This window comes from Sorex araneus, chromosome 6, assembly GCF_027595985.1.
Source record: "Sorex araneus isolate mSorAra2 chromosome 6, mSorAra2.pri, whole genome shotgun sequence".
Taxonomy (NCBI): domain Eukaryota; kingdom Metazoa; phylum Chordata; class Mammalia; order Eulipotyphla; family Soricidae; genus Sorex; species Sorex araneus.
In genome coordinates, this window is record NC_073307.1 from 164,709,720 (window position 1) to 164,719,549 (window position 9,830).

Sequence of the window (9,830 nt, forward strand, 5' to 3'; positions counted from 1 at the left end):
CACCAAGACCCCCAGGCCTCACACATGCGAGGTGAGTCAGGCGCCGGGCTGAGTGGGGGGATCTGCCGCTGTCCCCACCAGCTACCCCCGCGCCCCCAGGCCTCCCAGCTTGAGGGAGGAAGCTTCTCTCCAGCCTCTGCCCCAGAAGCGGTTTTGTGGCCGAATGTGGCAGAAAGGCCCCACTCCTGGGGGCTGCGCCGTCCAGTCCCCCCGGGCCCCATGACAGGAGTGGAGAGGGTGACAAAGATGTTTATTTCGCCTGGCTCCATGGCCGTGGGGAAACATGAGAGTCTGCGCCTGGAGAGGCCTGGGGGGGGCCCTCCCCACCCCCCAGCTTAGGGTCCCCCCTTCCAGCTGCTCCCTTAAGGTCCTGCAGTCGGGGAACGGAGGTCACTTCTTGGCGGCTTCTGCCTGAGCTGCCAAATCCGCCTCTTTCTGAGCAGCCAGGAACACGGCTCGTTCCTTCTGGAAAGCGGCCAGCTCCTCCGCGCTGAGGCTGCGGGGCAGAGAGAGGGGCTGGGGGCTGGGGGCACTCGCCCCGGCCACGGCACTGTCTCAAGACCCCCCAATCTGACCCCCATCCCTCTGCCAGGGACGCCAGGCGACCCCTCCACCAGCCTCTCCCTCCCTCCCACAGCCCCGCTCACCCCTCTAGGTCAGGCTACACCCCAAGTCCAGGCTCACTGCCTTTACCCCGAACCCCAAACCCTCTGAAGTCACCAGGCGGCCCAAGGGGCCTCGGGGCGGGGAGCCCGATTTCCTAACAAGGAAAGATTTGTGAAAAGGGACCAGGGAGGGGATGTGTGGGAGGCCCCGGGTGTGATCCCCGAGAGAGGTCACACCTCACATGCAGGAGGCCCCGGGTGTGATCCCCAAGAGGTCACACCTCACATGCAGGAGGCCCCGGGTGTGATCCCCGAGAGAGGTCACACCTCCCCGTCCAACCTCACATTTGAAGCGAACAATTCCCGAGTCCCCTGGAACCATGAGAATGTCCCTCCCCCAGGTCCCCCCCTGGGCTGGGGGCCAAATACAACCTTCAGTCACCATCAGGTGCCTTCCCTGCATGCGCGCCCATTTGCCTGGCCTCCCCCACGCCCATCCGAACGTTCAGACTGCACCCTGCCCCACCCCTTCTTCCTCCCTCTGCCAGGTCTCTGCTCAGACGTCCCTTACTCTGTGGAGCCGTCACTGACAGCCCTGCCGCCCCACCCCCCACCTTGGCCCCCGGAAAACCAGGAGCCCCTGCTCGGTGCTCAGGACACCTGTAAATTCCTTTCATCCGCGCAGGCAACCCAGCAACCAACGCCCCACAAATAGGCGTCCCCTGCTTCCTGCGTGGGGAAACGACACAGGAGCTGGGGGGATCTGCCCAGAGTCCAGTGGTTCCCGCCCTTCCCCAAACGACAAGGCCGTGCACCCCTGCCGAGCACCCATACCCTCTCCCCTCCCGCGGGCCCCTCTCCATGCCACTCACTCCTTTACCACCCGAATGCCCAGCGAGCGCGCAGAGCCGATGATGGAGCGGACGACGGAGGCCAGCGGCACGTCCTGCAGAGCGAAGGCGTCATCCTGGGCCTTGACGCGGGCGATCTCATACACGTGCTTCAGGGTCACCAGGCCTGCCACCTCCTTCCCTGGGGGGTGGCGAGCCATCAGGGCCCGTCCTTTCCTTCCGGAGCCCCTCCAGGAGGCGGGGTCCCAGCCGCACTCACCTGTGTTCCGGGCCCCCTTCTCAATGCCCGCGGCGGCCTTCAGGAAGTAGGAGACGGTGGGCTGGCCAATCTTGATTTCAAACGTCCTGTCGGGCTACGGAGGCGAGAGAAACGTGAAACTCACTCTGCACCACCTGTCCTTGGAATGTCTCCCTGGGGTCCCCTCGCTTCCGCCCCCCCTGCCCCCCACGCAACTTCCCCTTCCTCCAGGGTCTACAAAATCTGTGGGAAAGTAAAGGAGACGCCGCGCCCCCCTTCCGGCTGGCTGGCCCGAGCCCCGGTACAATGGAGGGTGCGGCAGGTCTTGCGCTGCGGCGGGGGTGGAGGGTGGGGGGGAATGCGCAGCGGGGGTGGGGGGTGGGTCGCCCACCGGAAGCACCGGTCGCCCACCGGAAGCACATGGGCCCCAGAGGCGGCACCGTGCCGAGAAGGGGCGGACGGAGAGCCCGGGGGAGCAGCCCCGGGAAAAGGGGCTCGGTCTTGCACCTTCACAAAAATCTTGGTGGGCAGAGGGATGCCTTCTTTGATGTCCTTGGTCTTCTCGTTGAACTCCTTGCAGAACTGGTTGATGGACACGCCCCGCTGGGAGGGAAGCGGAGGGGTGAGCGCGGGGAGGGCCGGCGGGTTCCGAGCCGCGGCCACGCTCTGGGCGCCGGCTGCTCTGGACGCCCCGTCCCGGCCGCGGGAGAGGGTGGAGGGAGCCGAGCCCAGCTCCGAACCGCGCCCCCCGCGCTCACGCCCCCCGCCCCGCGCCGCCCGCGTCCCGTCCCCGTGACGGCCGCACCTGACCCAGGATGGGCCCCAGAGGCGGCCCGGACATGGCCTGGCCCGCCCGCACGATGGTCCGGATTACGCCGCCGGCCTCGGGCTTCTTGAGAGCCCGAGTGGCCCGGCTTAACTTGGACATGACGCCGAGTTCCCGGGCTTCGTTCACCCCAGGGCGACAGCAGGAGCGACGGCTCTGGGCGCCGCCATCTTGGGTCAGAGGTCAAAGGCCCTCACCCGAGGATAGAGCGGGTGAAGCCCACAAATCTCAGCGTGTTTTCAGACCTTCTGAAAGAAGTAACTAGTAAGACAGGGAGGATTGACGAGGAAAACAAAGAATCATGTTCGTTCCGGAAGACAGGAAAAGGACCCTTATGGCTTGGGTACCCCTATTCCTCCCGGAATGCGCACAGGCAATGCCTCGGACAGCTAAGCCCAGGGCGGGGTGGGCAGTGGTGCGCGCAAGGCATTGTGGGTGTCGTAGTCCGGCCGCTTCCGCGAGTCCCGCCGCTCGCTGTGCTCTCGGGCGCCATCGGCTGGTGGTCGTGACCTTAAATCTGAGCTTGCGTCCTCTCACCTGGTGTTCGAAGCCTACTCAGCTGGGATATCCGAAGCAAAGCGCCCAGTGGTTGCTGTCTGTGAACTTGATCGTGTTATTGAGCTATGCTCGGTTTTCTCCTCTGCCCAGTAGAGGAATAGACAATGTAGCGGTCCCTGCATCTTATATTCTCGGTCCCTCGAGATGGATCCACCGAGTTCGTTCGTATAGAGCCGCGGTAGAACAATGCCCGCCCCATCACCGCGCCGTGAGAACCAAACCTTGACAGTGGGCTATCAAGGCTGGAATACATTTATAGACCGCGAGACCTGTAAAGTCAGCCAGAACCTTGTCAAGCTTAACTTTTAATTGGGGGCACTTGCTAGGTGCCACGCACTGTGCCTATAGCACATTTTAAGGGCACCCTGTGTGTTTCTCGGGGGAGCGGTTGGGCCACTTGGCAGTATTCTGGGATGGCTTCTGGCTCTGTGCTCAGGATCACTCCTGGCGATGCTTAGGGCTTGCATGTTCACCAGGAGAGCATATAATATAACCACTTTCTGTAACTGTCTCCCGAGGCTTGTGAGGGTTAGAGACAAAGAAAACCACTTACTCTTCAGTGCTCCGGTGTTCAAATGGAGAGGCCCGTATTTGGGGGCTTTTTGCCAAAGACCCACACTGGAAAGTCTCATGCAATCAAACCTGGGTCAGCCGCGTGCAAGACAAACCATGCCCTCCTCGCTGTACTATCACTCCGGCCCCTGCACCATAGTTTTTATTTTATTTTATTTTATTTTATTTTTGCTTTTTGGATCACACCCGGCGATGCACAGGGCTCACTCCTGGCTTATGCACTCAGGAATCACCCCTGGCGGTGCTCGGGGGACCATATGGGATGCTGGGATTCGAACCTGCGTCAGCTGTGTGCAAGGCAAACGCCCTACCCACTGTGCCGTGAGAACCAAACCTTGACAGCCCCTGCACCATAGTTTTTAATCCACTCATCTGTTCTCAGGCACTTGAGTTGTTTCCAGATTCTGGTTATTGTGAACACTGCTGCAATGAACATAGAAGACTGCACTCTTTTTTGCCAAAGACCCACACTGGAAAGTCTCATGCAATCAAATTTTATTAAGAGGACATTGATTTTGAGGGCAAGAGAGATAGTACAATGGGAAGATGTACACGACCAGTCCAGGTTCAATCCTTGGCATTACATATGGTCCCCTGAGCTTTCCAGGAGTGACCCCTTGTTAAACTGGGCTGAGATATCCCCAGAGGAATCACACGAAGACAAATTGCAATGCAGTAAGCAAAGGGTCTTTGTTGGCTAGCTTGAGTTCGGGTCCAAGTCTCATCCAGCGCAGTAGAGTCTTGACAAGGACCCTGACTCCAAATCATAAGCAGTTTATGTAGGGTTCAGAGTTAAGAGCAGTTTATATACGGGTCTATTTTTAGCACTGGCCTTATTACATCAGTGGTCAGCAATTAGACAGCAGGTGACAGTAATAGTTTGGGGTTCCTTCCAAGAAGGGTGCGGCGACCCTCAGGACTGGCCAGCTCCAACTGCCCAGTTTCTTATCTAGGTGAATGACTCAATTGGGAGTTTACCAGAAACTGCAAGTCCTGACTCGGGAAAATAGAAACTGACGCCTAGTTGAGACTTAATATTAGCTGCAGCGTGCCATGGCATCAGTTTCGTCCTCACACCCTGAACACAGAGCCAAGAGTAAGCCTGAGCAGATGTGCGCCCACTTTGGCGGGGGGGGGGGGGGGGAGAGAGAGAGAGAGAGAGAGAGAGAGAGAGAGAGAATGTGATATTTGGACTTTCAGCTGATGGAATTGAATGTTTTGTGGGGGATGGGAAGGAGGAAACATATTTTTGTTTTGGGGGCCTCCAACCACAGCTCTGCTTCAAGCCCGGTGGTCACACCTCGGGGGTGCCCAGTCTGGCAGCGCAGGCCTGATGGATGATTAGGTGCTTGGACCCAGCAGTGCAGTGTCCGGTGGTGTTGGGGCCCACCAGGTGGTGTTTGAGGGGGCCCCTGTGTGGCTCTGGAGATGAACTCTGGGGCTTGTGCGTTTGAGGGGTGTACATTCCACCCTTTTGAGTCATCTCATTGTTTCCCAAAGCAAGGAGCAAAATTAGTCACTGGCCTGTTCTGTTTTTTTTTGTTGTTTTTTTTTTAAATTCAACCCTTTGCAGTGATTGAGCGTTCCAGAAGGGGGCGCTCCTGCACTGGGTGAGCTCATCCCCTGCCTCCCCATCCCTTCCAGCGCCAACCCTCTTCTCTGGCAATCTCAAACTGGACCCACTGTTTCTTGCTCCCCAATTTCTGATCTTCAGAAACTCTGAAAGATCATCACATTTATTAGTCAGACTCACAAAACTTGTGTTGGTGAAAATGCTCGGCGGAACAGTTTATACCTTATATCAGCAGGCTCTGAAATGGTTTTATCCTCACCCTGCCCCAGGGCAGGGGAGGGGGCGTCTCAAGTGTAAGTTCTTTAATTACAAGTGGGGGTGGCAGAACGTTAGACGGCTATAGATCTATCTATATTTGTTGCTGGTGCCGGGCTGGAACCCAAAGACCCACACATGCAAGGCTCTATAATAACTTTGTTTTGGGGGCCACAGCCGGCTGTGTTCAGGTCTTACTCCTAGCTTTGTGCTCACTGGTCACTCCTGGAAGCACTTGGGGATGCTGGGAATTGAACCCAGTTTGGCGTGTGTAAGGCAAACACCCTCCCCGCTGTACTGTCACTTCACCCCCAAATGAAATGTCTTTGAAGTGACGGGAGGTAGCTCAGAAGGCTGGTGTGAATGCTCTGCTTGTGCGAGACCCCCCAGGAACATGAGGCCCCCCCCAAACTCGAGAACCAGAAGTAGCTCCTGAGCACTGCTAGGTGTGGCCCCCAAACAAAATGATCGTCTTGATTGCCTTCCAGAAACTGTTTCTGTAGGGGCCTGGACCCTATCACTCAGTTGCTAGGGGAGCAGCCGAGACAGCTGGGCACGTCCAGGACACCCAGAGCTGACGTGGACCCCGTCCTGGCCGACCTCAACTGGCCGCTTCTTCCCAGGCCCGGCTGTCCCCCGCGAGAGACCTGTTGTCTGGTACGTCTCTGTAGGATAACATAGCCTCAGGTAGTTTAGGTTTATTGGGTTACTCCTGTTACAGTGCTCCTATTCCTCTTTGTTTATTTGTAGCTTCTTTCTTAGTGTTCTGTTGACTTGTTTCTTTTTTTTTTTCTTTTTGGAGTCACACCCAGCGATGCTCAGGGGTTACTCCTGATTTTGCACTCAGGAATTACTCCTGGCAGTGCTTGGGGGACCATATGGGATGCCGGGGATCGAACCCGGGTCGGCCACGTGCAAGGCAAACATCTTACCCGCTGTGCTATCGCTCCGGCCCCCTGTTCTGTTGACTTGTAAATAATGTTTTTCTCTTCTCCTTGAGTCCTTTGCATAGTTTATTCAGAGCAAATCCTTTTTGTATGGACACAGGAAGACTTAACAAATGTTATGCTTTTGTAACCTGGGAGTCATTTGACTCTACGTGATATTTTCCTCCAGGGCATCTGTTCTCTTGACCTAAGCCTCAGCTGCCCTTACTTCCTAGCAGCCCCAAAGCAGGGTCCCGACAAGGGACGAGATGGACCCAGGGCAAGCGGTGAGTTGTGTGCTACCCTGGCATCGAGATGGGCCTGGCAAAAGTGCCTAATGCTTAACTATAAGTTAAGAGCTTGATCATGGACAAATGTTGTCATGATCCAAACAGTGATAACTAGATCCTGACCCTGCTAGGGTGAGGAATGATTAATCTGGCCTGAGTGCTGTGGTCTGAGCTTGTGGCAAGATGTTGCCAGGAGAGCTGCCTTGCAAACCTCAATGTATCTCTTGCTATGTCCATGCAAAAATAACTAGTATTAAGATGTTAATGAGTGTTTGGAATGGGGAGAGGAGAAAAAACCCTTAAGAGGTATTTTGCCTCCCAGGGTTCTTAGCCGACTCACAGGGCTCCCTGCTGAGGAGGCAGTGAGGGGAGAAGGCAGCTGTGTGGGGAAGGCTGGCACTGCGCAGTCCCTCTGCCCTCTGCCCTCTGGCTCCCTTAGGATGGCACCTGCTGGCTGCCTGCAGGGCCCGGGCGCAGGCTGCGGACAGCAGCTCCAGCTGGCCTGCACTGGTCGCCACTGCGTTCCTCATCCTGGAAAATGACCGGAAGGGCTGGGCTGACTCGAGCGACCTTGCGTGTGCAAGGCCTGGGGGGTCCTTAGTACTGACAGCTTTGTCCCCGCTGTTGCGGCCAGGGGTGGTCCTCCCATCCCAGGGACCACCAGGAGCCTCCTGCTACCCTCAGTGAGCAGCGGGTCAGCCTGGATCTTCCAGGGCTTGGGGGGCTGCAGCCCCCACCCACATACTGAGAACAAGCCTCAGACGAGACAGGTCCTTTTGTGCTTTGTCTTGTTTGGGGGCCTCGCAGGCGGTGCTCAGGGCGACTCCTGACTCTGCACTCACTCAGCACTCTTGGTTGTAGGATAGCATTGGCTCGAGAGCACCGAACGCTAGCAGAGAGAGAGAGAGAGAGAGAGAGAGAGAGAGAGAGAGAGAGAGAGAGAGAGAGAGAGAGAGAGAGAGAGAGAGAGAGAGAGAGAGAGAGGGAGAGAGAAAGAGAGAGAGCCACTCTGAGAGCCCTCGAACACACATCATCACATCACCCTTCCGCGCGCATGCGTTTATATATTTTACACTTGGTGGGCTCGGGGGACTGTGTGGGGTGCTGGGAATCAAACCCCGGTCACCACCAGGTGGGCAGGTGGGCAAGCATCCTACCTACTGTACTATTTCTCCAATCCCTAAACTCTCTCTCCCTCTCCCTCCATCCCTCTCTCTCTCTCTCTCTCTCTCTCTCTCTCTCTCTCTCTCTCTCTTTCTCTCCCTCTCTCTCTTCCTCTCTCTCTCTTTATCTCTCTCTCTCTCTTTCTTTCTCTGTGGATTTTTGGGTCCCACCTGGTGATGCACAGGGGTTACTCCTGGCTCTGCATGCAGGAATTACTCCTGGCGGTGCTTGGGGGTACCATATGGGATGCTGGGGACTGAACCGGGGTCAGCCTTCTGCAAAGCAAAAGCCCTTCCCGCTGTACTATCACTCCAGCCCCAAGCTTCCTTATTTCTAAAAATAGAGTATTCATCTCATATTATATATTTTTATATCCTGAAAATGAGTGCGACCATTCTATATCTATCCCTCTCCCTCTGACTCACTTCACCCAGCTTAATACTCTCCATGTCCATCCATGTAGAAGCAAATTTCCTGACTTCACTTTTCCTTACCGCTGCGTAGTATTCCATTGTGTAGATGCACCATAATTTTGGTTTTTGGCTTTTTGGTTCACACCTGGCCATGCTTAGGGGTTACTCTTGGCTCCGCACTCAGGAATTACTTCTGGCGGTAACCATATGGGATGTCAGGGATCAAACCCGGGTCAGCCACGTGCAAGACAAACCATGCCCTCCTCGCTGTACTATCACTCCGGCCCCTGCACCATAGTTTTTAATCCACTCATCTGTTCTCAGGCACTCGAGTTGTTTCCAGATTCTGGTTATTGTGAACACTGCTGCAATGAGCATAGAAGACTGCACCCTTTTTGTGGTATACACTTGTGAAACCAGAGACCACAGAGAGCCCAGCGTGGGGTTCAGCACAGGTGGGACGCCGGGGATTTGAACTCACAGTCGTATGTGTCCTGGGCAAGTGCCCTGAACCTGTGGGCTACTCCTGTGTTTTTTTTTCTTTTTGGGTCACACCCGGCGATGCTCAGGGGTTACTCCTGGCTCTTCATTCAGGAATTACTCCTGGCGGTGCTCAGGGGACCATATGGGATGCTGGGATTTGAACCCAGGTCGGCCGCGTACAAGGCAAACACCCTCCCCGCTGTGCTATCGCTCTAGTCCCTACTCCTGTGGTTTTTTTTTTTTTTTTTTTTTTTTTTGTCTCCAGCTTTCTCTGTTTCTCTTCTGGAACATTCTCAGCCTCCACATTCTTCTGTCCGTAGGTCATTTCTTGGATAGCAAGTTTGTCCTGGCCATGCTGAAGGTCCCAATGCCAGGGTGGGGGACCCCGATCTGGATGACTGACAGTTTGCTCCCCTCCACCGCAAGTGCCTCATGGATGTCAGGAGACCTCGGCTGGGCTGCACTACATGTCTCCACATCCTGCGGCACTCGAAACAGAGGGGCCACGGGGCTGGAGTGATAGCACAGTGGGGAGGGTGTTTGCCTTGCACGCGGCCAACCCATGTTCGATTCCCAGCATCTCCTATGGTTTCCCCCTGAGCACCGCCAGGAGTGATTCCTGAGTGCAGAGCCAGGAGTGACCCCTGTGCATCACCGGGTATGACCAAAAAGGCAAAAAAAAAAAAAAAGAGGGGTCACTCGGGATCCACATCATTGCTTCCTGGACCCAGCCTCAGCCTGGAAGGCCTGTGAACAAACATTTCCTGGCGTGCATCCTTTCCTGGGACCCGGGACGGTGTGCCCTCTGCTACCACCTGCCCACCAGGAGCTTGGCAGGGCGCCGGCAGCTCCTTGGCCCTCACTTCCCTGGGTCCATTGATAGTGGCCACCAGCACCTTCCCAGGGAAACAGGATCCACCCCGCAGCTGGCCCCACTTGCTGATGTCCAGGGCATGCCTGGGTGGGATTATTAGGGGGCACGTCTGCTGCACTGCTCCGGGTGCATGCTCGGCACCCCCCCCCCAAAGGGAGGACCCTATATGCTCCTCCTGCATCTCCCGTTTCAGATTCAGAC

General features: G+C 56.4%; 1 protein-coding gene across 1 annotated transcript; it reads right to left on the minus strand.

Annotated features, from left to right (window-relative positions):
• Nucleotides 1-231: 231 nt before the first annotated feature.
• MRPL11 (mitochondrial ribosomal protein L11) lies at nucleotides 232-2,723 on the minus strand. Its single transcript, XM_004618439.2, has 5 exons — nucleotides 2,500-2,723; nucleotides 2,202-2,297; nucleotides 1,716-1,809; nucleotides 1,478-1,637; nucleotides 232-496 (listed from the first exon to the last, which is right to left on the minus strand). The coding sequence occupies exons 1-5, from the start codon at nucleotides 2,620-2,622 to the stop codon at nucleotides 391-393; spliced, it is 579 nt and encodes a 192-aa protein (XP_004618496.1). The 5' UTR covers nucleotides 2,623-2,723; the 3' UTR covers nucleotides 232-390.
• Nucleotides 2,724-9,830: the final 7,107 nt, after the last annotated feature.

Bases quoted from the DNA above. Each gene is read 5' to 3' on its own strand.
- MRPL11 (XM_004618439.2), bottom strand. From the start codon at position 2,622: ATGTCCAAGTTAAGCCGGGCCACTCGGGCTCTCAAGAAGCCCGAGGCC. The intron at 2,298-2,499 runs GTGCGGCCGTCA...CTTCCCTCCCAG, and splicing joins TGGGGCCCATCCTGGGTCAG to CGGGGCGTGTCCATCAACCA. The intron at 1,810-2,201 runs GTGCAAGACCGA...TCGCCTCCGTAG, and splicing joins CCACCAAGATTTTTGTGAAG to CCCGACAGGACGTTTGAAAT.